The sequence below is a fragment of the Pangasianodon hypophthalmus genome, chromosome 26 (assembly GCF_027358585.1).
Source record: "Pangasianodon hypophthalmus isolate fPanHyp1 chromosome 26, fPanHyp1.pri, whole genome shotgun sequence".
Lineage (NCBI taxonomy): Eukaryota > Metazoa > Chordata > Actinopteri > Siluriformes > Pangasiidae > Pangasianodon > Pangasianodon hypophthalmus.
The window spans coordinates 13634237-13657854 of NC_069735.1; the positions used below are offsets into that span (position 1 = coordinate 13634237).

Sequence of the window (23618 nt, forward strand, 5' to 3'; positions counted from 1 at the left end):
AAAATGAAAGGTTGTAGTTTATTTTTTTATTTTTATTTCATTATTATTATTATTATTATTATTTTTGTTAGATGTAGCCAGAAAAATTAAAGCCCCGCTGGCTGACCAATCAGATACACGGATTTAAAGCGACACGCCGCTGAGACGTGATTGACACGAGCGCCATCCAATAGGAAAACTCAGCAGGCTGACAAACTGACAGCTTATCGTCCAATCAGATCGCTCGTATGATCCGTCACGTTTGGTTGAGGTTAACGGTAGCGGCGGTGTGTTGTACGCGCTGGGTTAGACAAGCAGTATGGCGGAAGAAGAGAGTGAATTGGAGTTGGACAGGTTTAAAAAAGAATTGGAGAGTTTGTTAAACGACGAGTGCGGACTGCAAAGCAAGTGGTATTGTGCGAGATTTTGCGAGGTGAGACAATGAAAAAAAGAAAAAAACCCACACACAGACAGAGAAAGAGAGAGAGAGAGAGAGAGAGAGAGAGAGAGACAGCTCAGCTACTAGCTAATGCTAAAGCCTTGATTATCAAAAGGTAGCTTGGCTTGGCTAAGGTTCTTCCAAACTAGCGCACTAGCATACTAAACAGTACGTGAACATGAAAAGCGTCACAGTATGTCTCGACGTGCTTGTTAGTGCGCTAGTGTGTGGCTCAGGAGGTAACCGTTGTCAGCAGAGATTCCCCTCCTACCGTGTGTGTGTGTGTGTGTGTGTGTGTGTGTGTGTGTCGACTACTTTTAGCTAACGTTGCAATTTATTTCTGTTAGAGTACTCCCAGGGTTTCTTGTGAATACCGACAAGTTAGTACAAATGTTGAAAAAACTAGTTCAACTTTCACGGTTTTGTGTCAGGCTTATTGTGTGCTGGGTTGGGTATTAGCTAAGCGGACTAGCTGCTACATTCCAAAACAACCTGAAAAAAAACCGAGTTATAGCTAAATGAACTGTAACTAACTCAAGAAAAGCGACCAAACTCATAATATAATGTAGTAGATAATATGCAGTGTGATGTAAGTGATATCATATAATAAATAAGTCAGGGTGTGAATTGCAGGAGTGTATCTGCACTGGCACTGTGGGTTTGTTTGCAGTTTGGTAGCTCCAAGTGCTCATTGTGTGTGTTTGTGTGTTGTTGAGTTGAGTCTCTCTGAGGGGGGAAAAAGTCTTCACTTCATTACTACACACTTCAGGTTATTCACTATTTAGTATACAGAAGTCTTCATAGTGTTTTCTTCAAGTTGGAGTGTTTCATTGATGACACAATAACTGCAGAAATGACCTGATAGTTTTCTAATGTAAATCTTACCTGTGCAGTGTCTGTCTGCTTCTCTGCTACACATCTGATCAGCTCTGTAGTGTTCACTATCACCTTAAAGCAAACCAGACACTTTGTTGTGACTTTGTATGCCAGCTATAGGCATGTCAAACTGTCTCCTTTTACACAGCGCTACTTTAATAAAACCTTAATGTTAAAGGTTAACACCAGGCGAGTGTTTATTCTGGATGTACTATGTTTCTTGTCGTTCCGTTTTTTCAAAGAACAGCAGTGTATTTTTTTTGCTCACAGGACTAGGACTGTGCAATATGGCGATACATATCGCAGTACGATAGAAAAATGTCTATCGATAGATAGGTTCCTATATCGCCAATGTTGCAAAAGCTTCTTTTTTGGCAGGCGATTCACGTCACTAAGGTTGGAGCTAGGAGTTACTAGCAGTATGCTGTAACAAAAACACAAATCAAGCATGGAAGAGTGTGATATGGAGCAAAACTCCTCGCAAGACTCCGATACAGAACAGGCATCAACTAAAAGATGAGGAATTTGTACATTAAAAGGGAGATATTTCTGTCTAATAGAGATAAAATGGTCATTTGTAAAGTGACCAGTCATGAACGCAGGCAGTTATTTTGTATAGATAATTTTTGTGTAGATAATATTTTGTCCATATTGCCCAGGCCTGCACAGGAGAATTACCTGGCTGTGCTGGGCTCTTGCCGATTTCAGTGGCGTTTATAAAATGATTGACAGGAGTGACATATAAACACAGTCAAGCATTACGGACTGGAAGGCAGTTTTCCAAATGAGTTTTTTTAAGCCATGTACAACACTTGTGCCGAGGCCAGGGCTTAGAGCATCTTTTTTTTTTGTTTGTTTGTTTGTTTGTTTTTTAATAATGTTCAGCATATTTTCCCAGGTTAGTTGTATTAGTAAGAAAAAAAAAAAATCTGTTGCACGTTTAACAACATACGGACCTGAGCAGTATTTCGAGGCAATAGTTTTTCCCCAGAATAGTTTTGTTAAGTAAAGTAACCATCTGTACAGATGATGTCTGTGATCATTATGATCAAGCGTATAAATGACAGAGATGAGTGTTGTGTAATATCTTCAGAGTAAACTGATTGCTATGAACCTAATCACATACAGCCCCTTGTCCTGCATCAGGGATGGATGAGTCGGAAGCCCGAGTGCCAGGGATAAGATTAAAAGAAGTTTTTATTTTAATTCTTTTATTCATAGTAAGTTCAGTAAGCTAGCAGGCACCAGCATTTTTTTTTCTTCTTCTTCTTCTTTTTCTCTCAATGAACAATCAGAGAAAGAAGAAACCCTACGTGTTGACGTTCAGAAAATGTTGGTTTTTATTTACTTTGTATATTTAAACACATTGGTTGTACGACACACCTTGATGCTGTAACTATAGTGTGTGTGCTACTCATTCTGAATCTCATGGCGTGCTACACTGCACACATCTTCTCTTACTGTAGGCGTGAACAGATGACAAGCTGACATAACTGAGTCAAATAAAATGCAACACAAAGCTGTCATGTCGACAACTCTCTAGCGAGCACAACATTCAGTCACCCTAAAACCCTAAAATTGGGAATTGTTGTTTATGGCAACCAAGTGGGAAAAAATAATGACTAAAATTCTGCTATTAAGGCCATTATCAGTCTAAAGCATCCATGTGAAACGTTTCGTTCAGTAGTGTAGAACTGGTGAGCATAAATGTACAAGATGTAAGAAAATGTTTTGGTTGTCACATTACTTTGGTATCTGTATCAATATTGAATTGATATCATGACACCTCTATTGTTAATCCTGAGATTAAAACGACAGTTGAAGTTTGGGGAAGCAGTAAAATATGCACTCCAGCAGGATTCCAGGCCTGGTCTTAAATGTTTCTCTTATTAATGAGTCACTTTTCTTACTTTTGTTCATTTCCTCTTTTGTGGAACTCGCTGTTCTCATTCTCTTCTCCTGTTTTTTTTTTTTTTCCCCTCTTCTTCCTTGTAGCTGGTTGAGGAATACACAGGCCGATGGCAGGTGCCCCTTCCACAGCTGCAGGTCCTGAGGAGCGCTCTATGCGCGTTTGTCCGCGGCGCAGCGTCGTTCCCGTCTGATTGTGAGCACGTGCGCTACACTCTGAGTAGTCTGGCTCTGTGAGTATAAACTCTGAGTACAAGTTCTGCATTTGAAACTTTGAAAAAAAAGTTTGGTGTCATGTTGGTTTTTGCTTGGTTGTACTTTTTTTTTAAAACACTCTGTTATTCGTATAACTCAGGAGCAAGGGATTTGAAAATAGCTGTTAAAATCTTTGAATAACAAAGGAAATCCGATTTTACATTATCACAGGAGTGTCTTCGAGCTGCTGCTATTCTTCGGGAGAGACGAGTTCCCCGAGGATCCTCTAAAAGATATTCTGGACTCATTTCAGGTAATTGCATCACCTACGACCTTTAGAGCTTCTTTCACAGGGGTGTTATTAAAATCAGTTTTAATTCAGGAATTTCAGACAGGCAGACTGTCAAGTTAACACTAACATTAAACCACAGGATGAGTTTTCTATCAATTGCTACGCTCGTGTTTAACCGTCGCTGCACCATCACATACTTTTCCGTGTGCAGGAATGCCACTCAAGTCTAGTGAGGTACCAGAACGTGTACATGCTGCAGGTTAGACACATCATCAGAGATGGAGGGCCATGGGCGAGTCCTGTACTGGAGGGAATCCTAAAGGAAGTGGAACAACAACAAGAAGAAGGTGTGCTTAACTTTTTTTTTTTTTTAATTTTAAATCACGCTTCCTGTAGATGGTCAGTTGTTTACTGCCAAACTACAAACAACTTCTGAGCATTGGGTAACATTTTGCTCCTTTGTAACTGTCTAACTGTTTGCTGTACAGTGGATCGGTATCTTGGCTCTGAGGTGTCCATGTTCTTCGAGCTGCGTGTACGTTACCTGCTGGCCTGTGAACGGACTCGTGAGGCCATGGCATTAGCCCTGAAGTGCAGTCAGCACCCGACTGCAGGCCGATGCCTGTTCTTCAAGCAGGCTTACCTCTCCTGTCTCTGGAAGTCCTCTCAACAAGAACGCCTCATCATGGAGGTGTGTTCATGTTCAGCATCCGCAGTTAAATAATGCCATCTGATTCTAGATGGAGATTTTACAAACTTTTTGCTCAAAAGATGATGCTTTTTTTTTTTGTTTGTTTTTCCTTTTTTGGTCTCTTTTGTTTGGTGTTATTGTAAAGATGGCAGAGATTGACGGGAAGGATGCAGTGGAGATCCTCTGCATTGCAGAGAATGAGGAAAAGGACGAATTGCTCCTGGAGCTCAGCAGAGGCTTCCTCTTGCAGCAGCTCAGAAGTGGAGATATGTACTACCTTTGGTGAGTCCCAAAATAGTCTTCCACACCAGTGTCTGAGTCAGCAGCAGCTAAGACCTAAGATCAGGTTGTGGTTGGCAGTGGTTTTCTGAAATACATTTACTTAGACATCACACTTAAGGATTTACATCCTTATTGAATTACAGTCATCCTGCTTGTATACCTGTGTGGCAAGATTGTAAATAACATTATTATTCTATTGGGTGAAAATGGTTGGTTGGTGTAAATTGCGCCGTAACGTTATATAATGATGAATATTCTGGCTCTCCTCAGGGATCTGGTCTTTATATGGTGTAAACTGTACCTCAGAGTGAAGGCCACGGAAAAACACTTTCTGCAAGAATGCAAACTGTTGCTCCTGTCAGCCACCAACGTAAAAGCAATCTTTCCATTTATGAAGGTGATCTTGGGTGAGGTATGTCAAGGCACAATATATACCTTTTTTTTTTTTTAAAAAAAAAAAAACATGCTACTTGTAATTATTGCACTGTAAATTTAGCATTCATATATTTTAAACCACAACTCTTCTCTAAGAAGAAATAACTTGTTTCACGGACATTCCACTATAATTAATGTAACTATGAATGGATGAAAGTGTGGCGTGTCATTCTTTAATTAATACGGTTGTTTGTGTTGGCACGGGGGTGTGTTTATAAAAAGAATATAACACTTTGGAATGTGCTGTTTTAGGATAATAAATAATCAGCTTTGAGGTGGTAACAACTCATCACACCACTTGGTCATTGATCATTTTTCTATAACAGCACTTCCTCAAATGTTTTATTCTTTACATATATACATGAAGCCATGTTTTGCACCTAAATATCTAGTAACTCAGTATGTCATTATAGTATGCTGTTTAACTGTTCCATGTTCTTTCGCTAATGTAGTTTATTTTCTGGCTTTTGATTTCAGCATTTGGGGAAAGAAGGTCTCACGTTTTGCGTCGAGCTCTGTGCCCAGACCCTTCAGACTGACCTCAAGAACGACCCCGTCACCAAATCTCTCATCTACAAAACCATCGCCTACCTGTTCCCCAACGACCTGGAGATCTGCAGAGCCTGCGCGCTGCTCCTGTTCTTCCTGGAGCGCACGGTTGAGGCCTACAAGACTGTGTTCTTCCTGTACAACCACCCAGACCTTGAGTACCACCTGGACACCGGTCCCGTTGGGAACAACGTGCGCTTCGAGGTGATTCAGATTCTGAAAAAGGGCCTGTTCTTCGACCCTGAATTCTGGAGCCTTCTGAACATCAAAACGAACTGCCTGAAGCTCATGAGCGACGAGGTAGCCAGAGCCGCCCTCCGTGAAATTACGGAAGAGGATAAATGGGCGCCTAGTTACTGTGTCCGAGAGCATTGCAAGTGCCGCGCAGAGCCGGAAAGGACTGTAATCAGACAGGAGTCAAAGCCTGGTAGTAGAGACAAGCAGGAATCTGGGACAGTGGAAAAACAGGTCACGAGTCCTTCTGCTGATGCGTCTTCCGAAGCTCCTCAGTATAAGAGGAGAGGGAGGAAACCAGGGTCACGGATCACAAAGAATCTGGAGCCATTTCCAGTCCGGCGTTCCTTCAGGCAGCTGGATTTGGCACAAAATCATGCCAGGCAGCTGAACAACAGATGTCAGAGGTTCCTCACTCGGCAGACGGAGAAAAATATACTGAAACGGCGGGGCAGGAAACCCCGGTGGCTCCTGGAGCAGTTAGCTGCCCTGGGAGAAAACAGTGCTCCTGGGCAACGGAAGAAACCAGGGAGGAAACCAAAGCTATTCAGCTCGCTAAAGGAGATTTTAGTTGACACGCCAGTCATTGAAATCACAATGGAATATTCCTACCCTGATAATGAGGTTGAGCTGCCTGCTGATGTTCAGGGCCGGTCTGCGTCCAAAATGACTTCTTCCACAGAGCGTCGCTTTGATCAACCTCAAACAACGCCTTGTTGTAAAACTCCAAACTCGCTCCTTCAGATACTGTTAGAGAAGTCTCCTCATTTGTGGAGAGACAAAGAAGACTCTCAGCCGCAGGACGTTATGATTGTTATTAGAAAATTCCACACCTACGCAAAAGTGCCTGAAGAGGAGGAAAGCCCTTCACTTGATCGCCTTACGGATACTGCAGCGTTAACAGCTCCACATGCTGTGAAGCAGGAAGAAGATTTTCAGGTTCTTGCGCCTGTAAAGAATCTGAGTGAACCAGTGGAGGGGACTAAAGTGACCTCACTGACTGCTGCTGTAACACAGGAGATCCCTGGTGTTAGTGATGGATCTGACCTGTCATTACTTTCACCCGTCGAACAGGCTGTAGTCCCTGATAGCAAAATCACTACGACAGTCAATCCTCCCAAAGATCAAACTGCTAGCGTCATGACTGACAATACTCAAGCGCTGGAAATCACCCAGGAAGTTTCTAATCTTGGTAATACAACTGACAAAGCTACTGATTATATTTGTACTACATCTGAAAAAGGAACAGACATTATTTCTACCTCTGAAAATGCACCTAATACTACACCTGAACTTGCACCCCAAAGTAAAGTTTCTACCCCCAAAGAAATCCCAGACACTCATGAAAATCCACCTGCAGTCACAGAAGTGATAGATGCCTCTAAAAATGCATCAGCAGCTGAAATTCTCAAGACTCCTGCTGTTCTTGAAGAAGTGCAACCTCAAGAAACAGCGTCTCAACAGACCGCTGAGCTCGAGCCATCTCAGAACAGCAGCTCATCTCCTGTATCCAGTGCTCAGACTAACGTGCAACCTAAACACCAATGCAAGCTTTGCAATAAAATATATGAGACTCCTCTGAGTCATGCTTTATGGCATTACCGGACTGAAAAGAAGTGCATGTTTTGTGACAAGCTGGCTTTGACTCGAGGAGCCTTACAGCATTTCCAAAAACACATCAAAGATTTGAGTAGGGTCGAAGGCCCGCTTGAGACGAAGAAGTGCGAGGATGTACCTCAAGCGACTGGGAGCCCCGATCAGACCGTTCAAGAGTCACCACCGAAAAAAGCAAAGCCTGGATTTGCACAGATCAAGTCAAGACTGCTGATGAGACTGAAACTGACAAGGAAAGCCCAACCTCAGCGTGAGCCAGAGAAAAGCTCCGATAATAGTGGAACACCCTTGAAGGAGACAGACACAAAGAAGCATGCATCAGCACCAGAGCAAAAAGAGAGCAGCACGAAGGATGATAAGCAGAGCGTCCCACAGGAGACGATAAGATACTTAACAAGAGGTTCGGTTAGGAAGTCTGAGCACAAGGGACGGCTGTGTAGGACGAAGCTAGGCAGGAAAGGAAAGACTAGAAGAGTGATGGCAGGGGGAGATAGTTCAGCGCCCAAGGACGGTTCTGTTCATAGGGTGAATGGAGTAATTAGAAAGAAACGAAAGATGTGGTGTATTCAGGAAGACAGCAGTCGTACCACTGATAAAAATGGACCACCAGTAAAAGAAGAGAAAAAGACCGATGCAGAGAAATCGGAAAAGATAATCAGAAGTAATAAAGCTCATTATGATATCAGGACCAAAGCAGAAAAGGCAACCAGCAATAATATCGGAGGGGAAAGTAAAAACTGTGCAAAAGCAAAGGCGTTAGAGGAACCAAGAGTAAAGAAGAAAAAGCTCAGAGAGGATGAGGAGAAAGTTGATGTAAAAACAGTGAAGAAACGAAAGAATGAAGAAGGTACTTCAACTGCTAAGTCCACAGATACAAAGGAAAAGAAGAACTCTGTTCCAAATGTGGAAAAACAGCAAAACGGAACAGAGGCAGAATCCAGTGAAGCCTCCAAGACAGTGCGGAAGAGGAAATTCAGTAGTACTCCTGCGGTCAGCTGTCCTATAGACGCATGCACGTTCCAAGCCATGCCAGGCCCGGTCCTCTCGCACGTCCTCATACACCACCCGGGCGACACAAAAGCTCTCGAGTTCTTCTACAACCTCGCCGCGAAAAAGTGTCTGTTCTGTGGCAGAAGGATTTGGACTGCTCAGCACTTTTTCGACCATGTTGTTTCTCACCGGGGTAACCTCAAACACCCGTGCTACCACGTGGCCTGCCAGAAGAGATTCAAAACGCGAATGGACGTGGGTGACCATATGGAGAAGGACCATAATCCTCTGAAAGCAGGGTGCTGCTTCCCTGGCTGCACGGTGGAATTTGCCAACCTCAAGGACTTGTACAGCCATGAAAAGAGTCATTACAAAGCAGCTATGCTGAAAAAGGACAAATCAGTAACTTCTGAGAAAGAAGATGTGGACAAACCCAGCCTCAGAGAATCAAGAGTAAAGAGTACTCCAGCGGCAGCACAGCAGACAGCCGAAAGCGTGGTGACAGAGGCTGAGACTCCTTCTACTCCTCCTCCTCCTGCTCCTCCTCCTCTTCCTCCTCCTCTTCCACCAGGTGACATTATGGAACAGAAGAAGAGCCCGGCACCTGTAACAGTAGAAGATGAAAAACCTTTGACTTTAAATAAAAGTTCAGTGAACTACAGCAGCAAGAGCTCCCGGCTCGTCAACGGTCACACTGACCATGCACAAGAATCTAGCATTAAAGCACCCCCTACAGCTCCAAAAGAACAGGAGCCGAAGTACGAGAAGGTGGCAGTTAAGCCGTTCAGCAGACTTCCTCCTTCAGCTTACCTGGACGAGCTGTACCTCAGCATGCCCAAAAAGTGGAGGGGGCCCCAAGCGAGCTCCAAAGGCTCCGATGCAGATGACGTCGTCCCCGTCAAGAGGCAGAGCTGCTCGCGCTGTAACGCGGCCTTCGACTGCGAAGAAGAGCTCCAGCAGCACCGGGAAAAATGCACATCTCTCTTCGGCTTCGATTCAGACGATGAAAGTAAGTGCAGTCTAGAAAAATGAGTTATATTAACATCCATTTTAATTTAACATTTTTTTAGGATTCACTCACCATCAGTGTGTAAAACCTGACACTATTGTGCTTGTGACCAATCACTGATTACCATTGTTCCCAAAAACCAATCACTGTTCATCGTCATTCCCAACGAACAGTTAGAGTGTAAATTACCCCTACTTGTCACGTTCAGCACAAAGCTGACTCCCTTGTATACATCATATCTTTCCTTCTGTGTTTTTGTGTAGTGTTTGGGGGCCAAAAAGTTCAACTGAACTGAAATTTGGTGTGGTCTATCTTTCTGCTAATCTGTAACTAGATTTTTAATAATGGCAGAATTGCTTCAAAAACATGGTTTGCCTTCAGCAAAGCTTTCAGCAGGCATTCAATGAACATTCAGCTACTGTCACATAACGTCATAAAGTATGTTCATCCAAGGTCTTTTTTATTGTTTCATGTAACTTGGAAAGAACTGGCCAATCAGGGCGCTGTTTGTAAAGAGTGCCTGGACCCCGCTGATCGCTGTTGGCGTCTATGTTTTAAATGGTTATTGTAGATTACTTTGCTTTTAAAAATACATGTTGAACAACCTGTTTTAAAGGCTGAGTCATCTACAATAACAGGTTGTTCAGCATACATGTTTATCCATATAGCCTGTTTATTTCACTGCTCTGGCGTTATGGCAAAAGTTTGGACGTTTGATGTAGGGAAGGAATGTTATACTGGGATTTGCCTAATTTTTCTAGGCTGTTAACATTTCAGCGCAAACTCACTGTAAATCCTGTAATGTAAATAGAATTGAAAGCTGTTTACATTGTGTTTCTTTCTAACTTATTTATGCTTTTCTCATAGATGCCTCCTGAAGAGTAGTGCTCGAAGACGTGGAGCCCATTTGACCTGTTGAACGCTGCTGTGGACATTCAAAAAAATCTCAACTAAAAGGACCATTTTAATAAAAAAAGAAGGTGCGAAATGGAGCTTGTTTGACCATCTGGACACCTCCCTGCATCGGTTTCTTAACTGTGAGGAATGGGATAATAAATGTCGACTACAGTAGTTCATCTGCTACGATGATCCCAGACTTTAGTGGTTGGAGGTGATGTTCTGCATCACTGACACCACTGTGGATTTGCAGTGTGTGACCGTGTAACAAGCTAGCTACCATGCAAATTATTTTTAAAGACTGCTGCAGTATTTGATCTGATAATGAAAGCTATAACCTGGTTTAATGCCGGAGGTCGAGAGGATTCTGCCTCAACCTCAACTGCGATTTGACTTTTGCTTCAAGAAGTGTAAGGCATAGATGTAATTGCAATGGCAGTGAAATCTGGGATATTTCCAGCACATTTGGAAAATATCTGGTTATTTGTGAACTTTGTCACGGATTTTATTAACGTTTAACGTTTAATCTCCCAAATCTGGCCATCTTGCATTCCTTGTACTCTAATGAGCAAACCTGTTGCTCATCAGTGATTGAGATTTATCTAAGGATTTGCCTAGTGTGTATTGATTGCCCGGAGGACGACTCAAGTCTTGCAAGCTTAATGAAAGATGAAATGGACACAGAGCAGTGGTTGCTGAAATATTTTAAATGAGGTATATGTGAAAAACAGACGTATTAATCTGTCTTAAAACAGTTTTGAAAAGTGCTGTGGCAGTCACGCAACCTCTTATGACATTAATGTATATATGTTTCTAAAGCTCTTCTCTTTACACTCAACAAATAATGAGAAGAATTCAGTGTCTCACACCCGAGGCGTGTCTGAGCTGTTCTACGCGAGAGCAGTAATTTACTAATTTAATTTATTCATATTCTTTTTTTTTTTTTTCTTTTTGTATTTTATGTAAATGTTTGAAAAGTTTGAACGGTATATAATTGGGATGGGTTAATATAGGGGGTTTATATATCAAGAGTTTTTCTGGCCTACAAAAACAAAATTAAACACATGTATGACAACGGAGCCCAGTTTTCTTTGTGTCATTTATGTCTATGGGGAAAAATAGAAACAGTGATTCATGTACAGCGCATGCGCAGTGCCATTCCAACGGCTCTTCGTTCCAGCCACTAGGGGCGCTAATTCGAATCTATATAACGGTCTAGTGTGTTGGCTACGTCTCAAACCGCAAACTAGTGCACTAGGTGGTGTGTTACAACACAATGACGTAGCGCACTACTTAGGCAGCCTAGTTAGTGTGGTAGTGAACGGTTTGGGATGGAGTTCTTGATGAAATCACGGCCGCAGCCATAGCAGCCGGTGGCGTAAACAAAAAGCATAGAGAGCGTTTTAATGAAGCGCTAGCTAGCAAAGTCGCAATAAAGTTTACTAACTAGAGCGATATACATTTTTAAAAAAGGCTCATTTTGTTTTGGTTGGCTTGTTGAATATTCAAAGATTTAAAAATATATTTAGAAGAGCTACGAACATAGCTAATTCGTAAATGTTAGCAGGCTAGCACAGGTTAGCTTTAAAAGTCGACTGACGCTATGCTAGTACTGTGTTTAATTAGCCGAATATTATGGGATGTAGCTAGTTAGCTGTCTAGAGCCTAACTGTGTTAATGTTAAAGGAAGTAAAGTAGCCAGGTAATGATGCTCTGATTTTTAAAATGTTCTCTAGCTGCCTGGTTAACTCGCTATAAAGGTAACTGTTCTGAGAATGCCAGCCCTGGTTATGTCAGCTAGTTAACCCTTCCAGTAATTAACCCTTAGCTTTCACAGGTTCATTGTGAGAGAGCTGAAGTTTCCAGGTCCATGTGTTTGGACTGTGATGTTCAGTCTGATGGCGAACTGCTGCAGCTGGCTGAAACGGTGGAGAGAGCCTGCCAGGTGAGACTCCTCCATCACCTGTTTGTTACACCTTAGATTTCTGCTTTACTTCATGGAACACACCTTTACAACAACACACACCAGTGTGGATATCTACCCGAGTGCCAGAGTATTGCACTTTACAATTCATACTTCTGGCGTTGTTTCGGGTTCCCAACTCTTTTCAGGGGAAAGTAACCAAAACACGCTCCTAAAGTCGCTAGGTGACGTCATGACTAATTCGCCTAATGACTAAATATGAATATATTTATCATGATCATTGGCATATTAAATTACAAATTAAGGTATATGAAGAAGGACAATTTTCACTTAGTATAATGAATTACAATTTGTTTTTTGTTTTTTTAAATAATTAATTTTTTATAGAAGTAAATCATCTTTGGTCACAGCATCGTGCACAAAATAGTTTTGTGCATTTGTAAAATACGATACTTTCTCTCAAGAACACACAGAAAGAAGCAGCAGGCATGAAGGAAATGATTACTCACTTTTATTACTTGTAGTAATTTCCAAGAAGAGAGTTTAAAACGAAAAACCTAGAAGCACGAGGGTAGGACAAACAGTGGTCATGGGGAATGATGGTGATCAGTGATTGGTTGTTGGGAATGATGGTGATCAGCGATTGGTCGTCGGGAACGATGGTGATCAGCGATTGGTTGTGGGGAACGATGGTGATCAGCGATTGGTCACAAGCGCAGCACAGTCAGGCTTTACACACTGATGGTGAGTTGATTGAACCTGGTCTCTCAACTCATATAACAGCTGTAATGTGAGCAGGACAGTCGTATCGAGTTCAAGACAGTCACTAATGTGTGCCCAAAAGATTAAATTAAATCTTCCAAACTGGTCTAAAAAGTCACCAGATCTAGAGACAGGAGACACTGAGTTGACGCTACACTGGTTACCACGTGGGGAAAGAAATGTGGGAGTAACCTGTAATAAGACAACTGTCCAGTTTCAGTGCCCACTGTAGTCTGTTCTTGGCTGACAGGACTGGAACCCGATGTGGTCTTCTGCTGTTGTAGCTCATCCACCTCAAGGTTTGGTGTGTTGTGCTTTCAGAGATGCTTTTCTGCTCACCACGGTTGTAAAGAGTGCTTATTTGAGTTTCTGTAGCCTTCCTGTCAGCTAGCACCAGTCTGACCATTCTCCTCTGACCTCTCCCATTAACAAGGCCCCGTGGACCTGCTGCGCACTGAATGTTTTTTTTTTGTTGTTTTTCCCACCATTCTGTGTAAACTCTAGAGCCTTGTTTTGTGTGAAAATCCCAGGAGATCAGCGGTGAAATACTCAAACTGACACCAACAACCATGCCACGGTCAAAGTCACTGAGATCACATTTTTCGCTCTTTACCTGTATCTGTATGATTTTAGGCATTGCTCTGGATCTTGGAGTCTTGATGCGTGAAAGCATTGAGTACAAACCTCTCTCTGTTTATGATTACAAGAGGCACTCAGCATTAAGTGTCAAATCCTCTCTCTTTCTCATCACCCAGATTAGCCTGTATTTGGTTCACGCTTCTCTCTCACTGTTAGACAATCTGAAATCAAACCCACCATGTTCACTGTATTCTCTCCAACCCTCCTGTCACCGAGTTCAAAAACCTGAGACAGTTTTACTCGGTTTTAGAAATACGTACTGTTAGCTTTACTCAGCCAAGAAAAGGTTAAACAACGTTCCCTTTCCTTTATATTCCAGTTGTACATTATTGTTATGGGAGACAATAATGATTCTTGAGTCTGATTGGTCAGAAGGTGTTGATTCATCTTCTAACACAGCAGCTCTGACAGTAGTTCCAGCTGCAAGAAAAAATGTGTGTAATTGTTGAAATGGTGACGTTATTTCTAAGGGGACGTTATTTCTCCAGAGTCTCAGTGGTAAAGCTGAAACTTTACACATTTTCCAACATGGAAAAGGTTTCGAGACAGAGGACTTTCCAGTTTCTTGGTATTCTTGTGAACTCCAAGAGAGCTACAATTTATTAGTACAGATGAATTAAATTATTGAATTTGTGAACAGTGTAAGGTTTCACTTTGGGACCCTAATGTTTATCCTCAGAGTACTCCAAAATAAGCTGTGAGGCTTAATGCTAATTTGCTAAGGTAACTGCTAATCGGGCGAGCAGCGTTTGTCCTTCAGCGCTGATCTCTCAGCTGGGTTAAGTTGGAAATCCCCGGGCTAATCCCAGCGCAGCAGGGTTGACCAAGGCCAAGAGGAAAGGCAGTGTGTTTTGTTTTGCTGCCTGTGGCTTGATTGAAGTTACAGGACAGTCGGTAGGAAAGGAGGGACGGGTAGCTAGCATCTCACCTTGCTTTAACGATCGATGAAGTCCTCCTGGCTACAGAGGACGGTCACTTGGATAGGGCGCTTGATGTCTTTGTGGCGCAAGTGCCGCAGGTTAGTATTAGTGAGAAGATGCTTCTGTCTCTGAGTGTCTAAGCAACTTTGTGTGCACTTGTGATCATGAACTAGAGACCTTTGGATGTTTAATTTTATGGAGGTTTACATGCTTTAGAAGTTTTTTCCCACGATTGATGAAACCATCTGCTTATCACATGTTACAGGTTTGAATCTGTATATGTAACAGTTTAATGCAGTAGTCGTGTGTGTGTGGGGGGTTACAGGAAGGTGACGCTGGTGATGGTGGGACTGGACAATGCTGGGAAAACTGCCACAGTACGGGGCATCCAGGGAGGTAAGACCAACACCATTAATCCCTCACAGATGTGTTTATATTATGGAATTAATCCAGTGTTTTAACATATTTTACATATAAATTTGATGGTAATGATAAATAGAAAGCAGTTGGTTTGAGCAGCAGATTGACAGTGAAAAATGTCGTCCATGTTTCTCTTGACAGGTTGACATTAAAGAAGTGGTTCATAAACTGACTATATTGAAAATTTATTTTTGTGTATTATGTAAATATCTTTTGTTATTTGTAAATATCTCCCTCAGAGAGTCCTCTTGATGTAGCACCCACGGTGGGCTTCTCCAAAGTGGACCTAAAGCAGGGCAAGTTCGAGGTCACGATCTTTGACCTCGGTGGAGGGAAGCGGATCCGGGGCATCTGGAAGAACTACTACTCTGAGTCGTACGGTGTGGTGTTCGTGGTGGATTCGAGCGATGTGCAGAGGATCCAGGAGACCAGAGACACCATGGCAGAAGTGCTGCGGCACCCTCGCATCGCCGGCAAGCCCGTGCTAGTGTAAGTCGTAGTTGTTCGTGGTGGCTCACCTCCTTACTTAGACACCTTACGTCAGTATGCTTTTTAGAGGATGGTCAATTACAGTCTGCTACATTGTGATATTTTAGTTTAATAAGCATCACATCTCCACCAGCAAGTATTGACGTGTTGAATCATCCACTTGATGACGAATATCCTCTCAGACCCTCTAAAGTGCAGGTCTTAACCCATGTGTTTGTAACATCTCGCACTTGGCACTGTCACTTACAGCACCCTATCTTTTGTTTTGATTCCTTTTTTTCCTCCCCCGAACTGGCTCTCAGGCTGGCCAACAAGCAGGACCAAGACGGAGCAATGGCTGAAGCGGACATCATTGAGAGCCTGTCACTGGAAAAGCTTGTCAACGAGAACAAGTGTCTCTGTCAGATTGTAAGTTATGCACTCATCACAATATCTAGAAGGTTTTAACAACTACATTATGAACGCCCTACCTTCTCGCAAGCTACTTAGAAATGAGCAAAGTACTTTTTTTGTATTTGAGAAAGAAAGCTAGATGTCAAATTGAATTTATATTTAAAAAAAAAAAAACAGCGGAAATGTGGTTTGTGTTGTCAGGAACCATGTTCGGCAGTCCTGGGCTACGGTAAGAAGATCGACAAGTCCATCAAGAATGGCCTGAACTGGCTCCTGAGCAACATCGCCAAAGACTACGAGGCAATCACGGAGCGTGTTCAGAGGGACACGGCCGAGCAGCGTGTACAGGAGGAGCAGGATAAGAAGGAGAGAGCGGAGCGAGTGAAACGAATCCGAGAGGAGAGGTCTGTTTTTTTCCTTTTCCAAAAGAAGCAGTAAAATTTATCCATGAATGAATGAAATAAAACCCTTATAGGAAAATAATGAAAAACAGGGTGGCGTGTTGTAGCCTGGTTAATAAGTTGATTATTTTCCAGGAAAACCACATCCCGAACTGTTTTATTCCTCTTATACCACAACAGTTTACTATTACAGTTTACATTTTTTTTAATGAATGACACTTTATACTTTGTATCCATTTTTGTTACATTAAATGTTGTGGAACATCTGCGAGACAACACGTTCATTCACCAATGTCTCTTTTTTTTTCCCCCACACCCCTCTCTCCTGAAGTTAACAAGACGACAAAAACCCAGCCTGTCATGTTCTCTAGAAATCGGAAAGCCGTAGACTTTCATATGGCAGAAAACTAACACTGGCACTAACACTGGAGACTCCTTCCAAAAACATTAAATAAATGTCTCCTTATAGAAAGTTTCTGTGCACTATAGAAACTAGGAGTGTAAGGATATGCTCAATTCGATTCATAATGCTGGCTTCATATTATTTTGAACAAAATTTGAATGAAGAAAAATTATGACTAAAAAGACACCTTTTTATTTCTGAATCATAAACAATGCAAAAACAATGTATGTTTTTGTGTGTCTGACCTGGGGAAAATAATCAGTTGAAACATAATGAGCTCCATGGCAGAAACAGAGTTCCAAAGTCGGCTAAAATGGCTGATTTCTGCGGCCCCTGATGTTGTTTGAAAGCTGCTGATCGTTGCAAGCCGGAGCTATCCAGCTATTGGAATTCAAGTGCAGATCTTGCAGGCTCCGCACAAAAGAACGTGATCACGAGCATGCTCTCTGCATATTTTAACTCTATAGGATGCTTCAGATTGGGATCCCTGGTGCAAACAGTGCAACTGCATGACTTAGTAGATAGAATGACTTGATTAATAGAATGACTTATCATGACTTAATTGATAGAATGCTGATTTCCAGGATGTAAATCGAACATTTCAACGATCCACGTTGTCACATTTTTGCATCGTTACACTCCTAATAGAAAAGATCATGTATTAGAAGGAGTGCATTAATGTATAAACCTGCACTATTGCTATACTAGCTGCTGTCATAGCTGAAGTTTAATATGATTTAATATATCATGAAGAGATTTTTTACGGATATGGTTAAGTTAGTGTAATTCCCAGCCCTCTTTCCATGTTATAGGCTGAGTACTGAGGCAAAATGATTTCTGTAGCACTCTTGAAGTTTTTTTTTTCTTTCGTTAAATAAAGGAGTTGTTTTTTTCCATAGAGACAGACAAGAGCGTGAAGAGGCGGAGAAAGCAGGCAGGCAAATAAAGGAGGAGGAGTCCGAGGATGCCGATATGTCCAACCCATTCCAGCCAATAAACCATATTGTTGCAGAGGTAAGCATTCTGCTCAACCAGTGAAGCACTTAAATTTTGGGCAGTCCTAATAGTTCTCTTAATCACGTTAATGTGAAAGCTTAGTCTTGTCCTGGTTTGTTCCTTCAGAATGAAAACAAGTTGAAAAAAGAAATGGAGATGAAAAAGCAAGGCGAGGAGGTCATGCAGGATGGCGTCCTGGAGCCAAAGAGCAAACAGGAGGAGGAGGAGGAGGAGGAGGAGGAAGAACAGGAAGAGGAAGAGAGTGAAAGACAGACCCCAGAGAGCCCAGAATCAGGTCAGTTTCTCTTCACTGTGATTGCTCCATCACCAGACTAATAATTAGGAGTATTAAGTAGTTTTAACAGAGCAATGTGATTAGCACAAGTGGCCTTAATTTGTATTCCACTGTTTACCCTCTAAGGTTAATGGCAGTCTTGTTTCTGAAAAACCACGAACTTAGACTGTAGATAATTTGCTGTCGACTGAATGATGTCTGAAGTGCACTAAATATACGTAATTGACCAGAAATTAACTCCTTAATCACTCTAGAAAAAAAAGAACAATCTCAGAATACTCTGAAATGAAATTCTTAGGTCCAACAGACCAGAGCAAAAAGAAGATCAAGAAAATACGGCTCAAGCGGAAAAACAGAGTCGACCCTCTCATAATGGACGATGCAGCCAAGAGCCCGACTCCACCACCCGCACCAGGTAACACAATCCTGTCTGACATTTACACATAATAATTCATGATCTTATGCTTATTCAGTGTGTGTGCTTATAGCACAGTGCTGTTGAATTCTCAAATCTGATTAAAAGGTGTTGATTAATTTTCTATAAACCCAGCTCTGAGAATATTTCCGCTTAGTTAGTTCCTGTTCTCACTTACGTTATAGCTGCGATAAACAGTTATTCTCTCACAGTCTCTCTCTCTATCACTCGATCTGATCACTCTGTCTCTCTCACACACACCAAAAACGAAAAGTGTAACTGAGACTGAGCGCTTACATAAATGTTAAATAAACGTCTCCTAACAAATAAAACTTCACCACATCAATGACTATAAGAATGACTTTTTTAAACAACACATTTTTAGATTATTTGGCGCGTCTGCTGTACAAGTCCCCGTGTAGGAGCTGTTACTGTAGAAACAATAACGTATTACAACGACCACATTAATATTAACCTATAGTTCGTGCTACAGCTGAAACTACCTATCCCGCGATACAAAATTACTGCTGAAAAATAAAAAAACTAATAAAAACAACTTCTGACCAATCAGATTCAAGCATTCAACCACGCTGTGTGGTATAAAGGAAAATGATCACCATCAGAGAAGAGTTCCTGTTACCACCCTGTGTTTTACTTTTTTTAAACTCCAAATATTCTTAAAATTCACTGACGGTGACCCTGACTTCCTAAGTGTCCCATCGATTTTAAAAATCAGGTTTACGATGTGTTGTTTTACTTCTGTTTGTAGTCGGATGGGCTACTCCCAAAGTTTCTAGACTCCCCAAGCTTGAACCTCTTGGAGATACAAGGCGTTCTGGTAACTCTTTATTTATAACCCCCCCGCCCCCCTTCCCGGTACGCATGTTGTGACCATGAACTACCATTTCATTTCCTAACCAAGCATCCTTTTGCTTTGTCTCGATCACTAACAGCGTCTCCCCACAGCAGTCTCTCACACTTTCACAGAGCATGCTTCAGCCTCACTGAGTCTCTGTATCTCATCATTCTTTCAGCATGCATGCTCATGACACAGGAAATCATCTCTCCTTCTCTCCTCTTCTCCAGTAGTCTCTACTAATCCCATTTTTACCGTGAAATAATCCTGTACTTTTCTTTGCTGTTCTGTAGGTTTCCGGTTCAGCCGGTATAGTATGACCATGTGTTTAAATGCTTTTAATGCAGGTCAAGGCAACTGGACTTTACATTTATTCATGTGGCAGATTGTTCTGTTCAAAGCCACTTCAAGTGATGCAGAAAGGAGGTGTAAATTATACAAGCGCTGCAGAACTCGATTTCTACTGACTGATTTAAAACTAAACATGCATTCACACACTTTTTATTTTTTTTTTTTAAACTAGCAGCACTAAAGATCTAATTTAGATCTAAAGATCTAATTTTCAGTAATAATGACACTTGCTCACATAAACACACCAGAGAAAGCCACTACAGTGTGTTTAAAAAGTATGAAAAGCATTAAACCAATTTTCCGAATTCTTAAATGCCATAAAATTATTTTGATACTACCCAGAGACATCTTCAGTATACATTTTTTTTTAAATTTTACTTTTTCCTTATTCCTTTGAATTCATAAGTGTATCTTGTATACTTCTAACTGATTGTAATGAGAGCATTAGCTAAAAAGCAACAACTGTATAACTGTCAAACACATTAAAGTGTTTGTAAGAGTTTTCACTCTGATAGGAAAACAGCCATATGAGTATTAGTTACAGAAGCATTACAGAATTTACAGAAATACTGCACTATCTCTCTCTCTCTCTCTCTCTCTCATATATATATATATATATATATATATATATATATATATATATATATATATAATATAAAATGCTAATTCAAAGAAACAAATATAATTTCATTCATGGTTAATGGGCCATTGATGGCACAGGGAAAACGAGAACACATCTACACTGTATGGCCAAAAGTTTGTGGACACCTGACCACCACATCCTTATGTGCTTGTTGAACATCCCATTCCAGATTTCCTCCCCCTTTTCTGTTATAATAACCTCCACTCTTCTGGGAAGACTTTGCACTAGATTTTGGAGTGTGGCTGTGGGGATTCGTGCTCATTCAGCTATAAGATCATTAGTGAGGTCAGGCACTGATGTCAGGTGAGGAGGTCTGGGGTTCAGTCGGTGTTCCAGTTCATCCTGAAAGGTGTTCAGTGGGGTTGAGGACAGGGCTCTGTGCAGTACACTCGAGTTCTTCCACTCCAACCTTAAACACACCATGTCTTCATGGAGCTCGCTTTGTGCACAGGGGCATTGTCATGCTGGAACAGGTTTGGGCCTCTTAGTCCCAGTGAAGGGAAATTGTAATGCTACAGCGTACTAAGACATTCTATACAATTGTTTGGGGAAGATCCACATACCACCTATGGGTGTGATGTCAGGTGTCCACATCCTTTTGACTACATATATACATATATATATATAAAATAATATGCTTTATTTTAATTTCTGCATTTAAGACAGTCCAGTTGTTTTGACTTGCTACTTTAGTAAGTAGTGAAAATGATCTGGATAATTGAAAAACTTCATGAACATCTCACTGCAGCGCTGTGTGTTGACTGTTTTCCATCTGATACACGCCATTACAGTAACACTGCTGGAGCAGGATTAACACTTCATTATACACCACTATGTTCAGTTAACGCTGAATCAAGGGTGAAATGTGATTTGCTGTTATGGGTTTTAAGGTGCAGTTTGTCATTTTTTTTTAAAAAAGTGTAGATTTGTATTAATCAGAATTCCAAAGGAAAATGATCATTCCCAATAATGGAATTTTAACAGATGGGAAGTGAAGATGTTTTCAGTACAACTGCAAAAATTACAAACTGCTCCTTCAATAGGGTGGATCTCGCTAAAGTTTCTTCCGTCATTCTCTCCTATTGGCAGATTTCTATGGCAAGCCCCTCCCACCTGTAGCAATTAGACAGAGACCAAACGGCGAAACCCATGATGTCATTTCCTAGCCTTTCCTCCTCTTTCCCCTCATACGGTTAGAGATGCCTCGTCTCCACCAATCACGGTCTTTTGTTTTATTTCTCTCATCTCCAAGCCCGCGCTGTGTAAATACGCAACAATCACCAGCCAGTGTCAGCGAGAGGAACCAATCAGCTTGCTTGGAGGGATCATGTGACCAGCCAAGGACGGGAATTCCACAGAGACTCGTGGTTTATTGTAAACTTTCAGCAGTGACTGAATTTAGATCTACATTATAAAAATGTAGACATTTTATTTTTCCACCAAACAAAGAAGCATTATAATCTCAGTTAATAAGATTATAATGTTCATTGAAATGTTTATGTATAAATCTTTATTTTTAGACTGAATCACATATAACTGTGAAATCTGCTCTTTTTGAAAGATATATTAGATATATTAAATAACACTACAACTGTGCTGAACAGACACTGGTGCAGAAATCGTTCTCACTCGTGGACATGCTCATTATCAAGCTGTTGTGATTAAAAGCTTCGAACACCGTGAAGGCTTGTGCATGAGCATGTAATGATGAAACATACTGGTATTTTATGTCATTTCCAGCCTGCTCAATTTCAATTTTTCTACACAGATGTTCTACACATCTGAAAGCAAACACTTTTCAGGATTTTGCTGGTATACATGCCTACCACAACTTCCAAGATCTCACCAGCAGTTAACCACACAACATATTGTTAAAGGAAAAATTCACCCTGAACGTCTTGCATATTAATCTTTATTATTTAACATGTAATCATCAACAGCATCCAAGATTTATTTTGCAATGAAATTCTGAGTTGTCTCTTTAAATTTAAACAACTTCTATCAACATGTTGGTCTGTTTTCCTACATTAACCACAATGCCATTTGACTACCTGCTGGTTATGGTAAAAGCCCTGGCTTCGTCTCTACCTATAGAGTGTGATGCAGCAGCGTTTTACTTCTTTAATCTGTCCAGCTCTCTCACCTCCTCATCCGTACACTCTGCTTAAACAGATCAGTTTCCAAAGCTTTTATGCTAATACTGCCGTCACTGCCATCGCGCTCATCATCTGGTAGATCAGATCTCTAGCCGTGCTTCGCGTTGCATTGCATTCTGGGGCTTTTTGAGTGCATGGTTTTACTTCTACTCTGAATTTCCCATTAATAAATATTATACACTACAAAATGGTGAGTGAGAAAAGAAGCTCTCTTATTTTTAGAGCTGAAAATTATCCCTTATGTTTGAAACTTATTGTAACTTCACTAGCAGTGTCCTTCTGCACCATCATTGCGGCGCATAACCGCTAACTTCTCACAGAAATAACAAAAATACAGAACCAGCCAACAAATAAGCACCCGTATGACTAAACACATCACAGATACTTCAATCGAAACACATTTACTGTGTTTCAGGGTGGAGTTTTCCTTTAAAGTGAATATTTTCCCGATGGGAAACACACAGCAGAATTCTTTAACGAGTGCACCGAGAAGCATTTCATTTTCACTGGTTTATAGACACTTTATCAACAACGTGTTTTTGTTGTTAAGCCGAAGCATGTACGGACTACAGCGTAGTGCTTCGTTTGAAAAGGGCAGTGTTTTTTTTCTAACAGTAGCAGTTGAGACTGTTACAGATTAAATCTATTGTTGAAGTCTTGTTGTGCAGAAACACATTTCCCAAACCATGAAATGCTAAATTGAGCTGGAACATCTGACACACACTACATTGATTTCACATTTAGAGGTATATTCGTTTTTTATCACAGATATGTACTGTAAATGGCATAGGTAGGTTATTTATTTAGTTTTTTTTTTTTTTTTTAACCCTGTGTTTCCCACATGTATTTGTTAACATGTATTATTTTATATTTGACACTCCTGATTGAATGTGTGGTTGTTGTTTTTTTTTCCCCCTGGAATTATGTATTTCATTTCAAATACGTAACACCTTCCTTTTTCTCTAATATCACATTCTCATACCTTTTGTTACATGCACTTTTTATCCATTCTGTTTTAATATGAATGCAATTAAATGCATAAATATTTTTTATTCATTTGGTGTCTGTTTTAATATTGATACTCTTCAGATCTGCCCATCTCTCTCTGTTTCCTTAAAAGGCAACTCAAGGTTTAACACACATGTTTTCAGCAGGTGTCTGGAGA

At 41.1% G+C, this 23618-nt stretch overlaps 2 protein-coding genes across 4 annotated transcripts; both read left to right on the top strand.

Annotated features, from left to right (window-relative positions):
* Positions 1-227: 227 nt before the first annotated feature.
* znf654 (zinc finger protein 654) lies at positions 228-11469 on the top strand. Its single transcript, XM_026932040.3, has 9 exons — positions 228-412; positions 3290-3435; positions 3629-3710; positions 3901-4036; positions 4178-4380; positions 4526-4662; positions 4933-5074; positions 5575-9493; positions 10361-11469. Exons 1-9 carry the CDS (start codon positions 299-301, stop codon positions 10369-10371), a joined length of 4890 nt encoding a protein of 1629 aa, XP_026787841.3. The 5' UTR covers positions 228-298; the 3' UTR covers positions 10372-11469.
* Positions 11470-11617: 148 nt separating this feature from the next.
* arl13b (ADP-ribosylation factor-like 13b) lies at positions 11618-23509 on the top strand. Of its 3 annotated transcripts, none has more exons than XM_026932184.3 (11): positions 11618-12150; positions 12228-12335; positions 14961-15031; positions 15295-15544; positions 15847-15952; positions 16139-16341; positions 17641-17755; positions 17864-18032; positions 18331-18447; positions 19217-19285; positions 21387-23509. In XM_026932184.3, the coding sequence occupies exons 2-11, from the start codon at positions 12277-12279 to the stop codon at positions 21461-21463; spliced, it is 1236 nt and encodes a 411-aa protein (XP_026787985.3). In that variant the 5' UTR covers positions 11618-12150; positions 12228-12276; the 3' UTR covers positions 21464-23509. The 3 variants fall into 3 exon arrangements, with proteins under 3 accessions (XP_026787985.3, XP_026787987.3, XP_026787988.3); XM_026932186.3 differs by having other exon boundaries at positions 21550-23509; XM_026932187.3 differs by lacking the exon at positions 19217-19285.
* Positions 23510-23618: the final 109 nt, after the last annotated feature.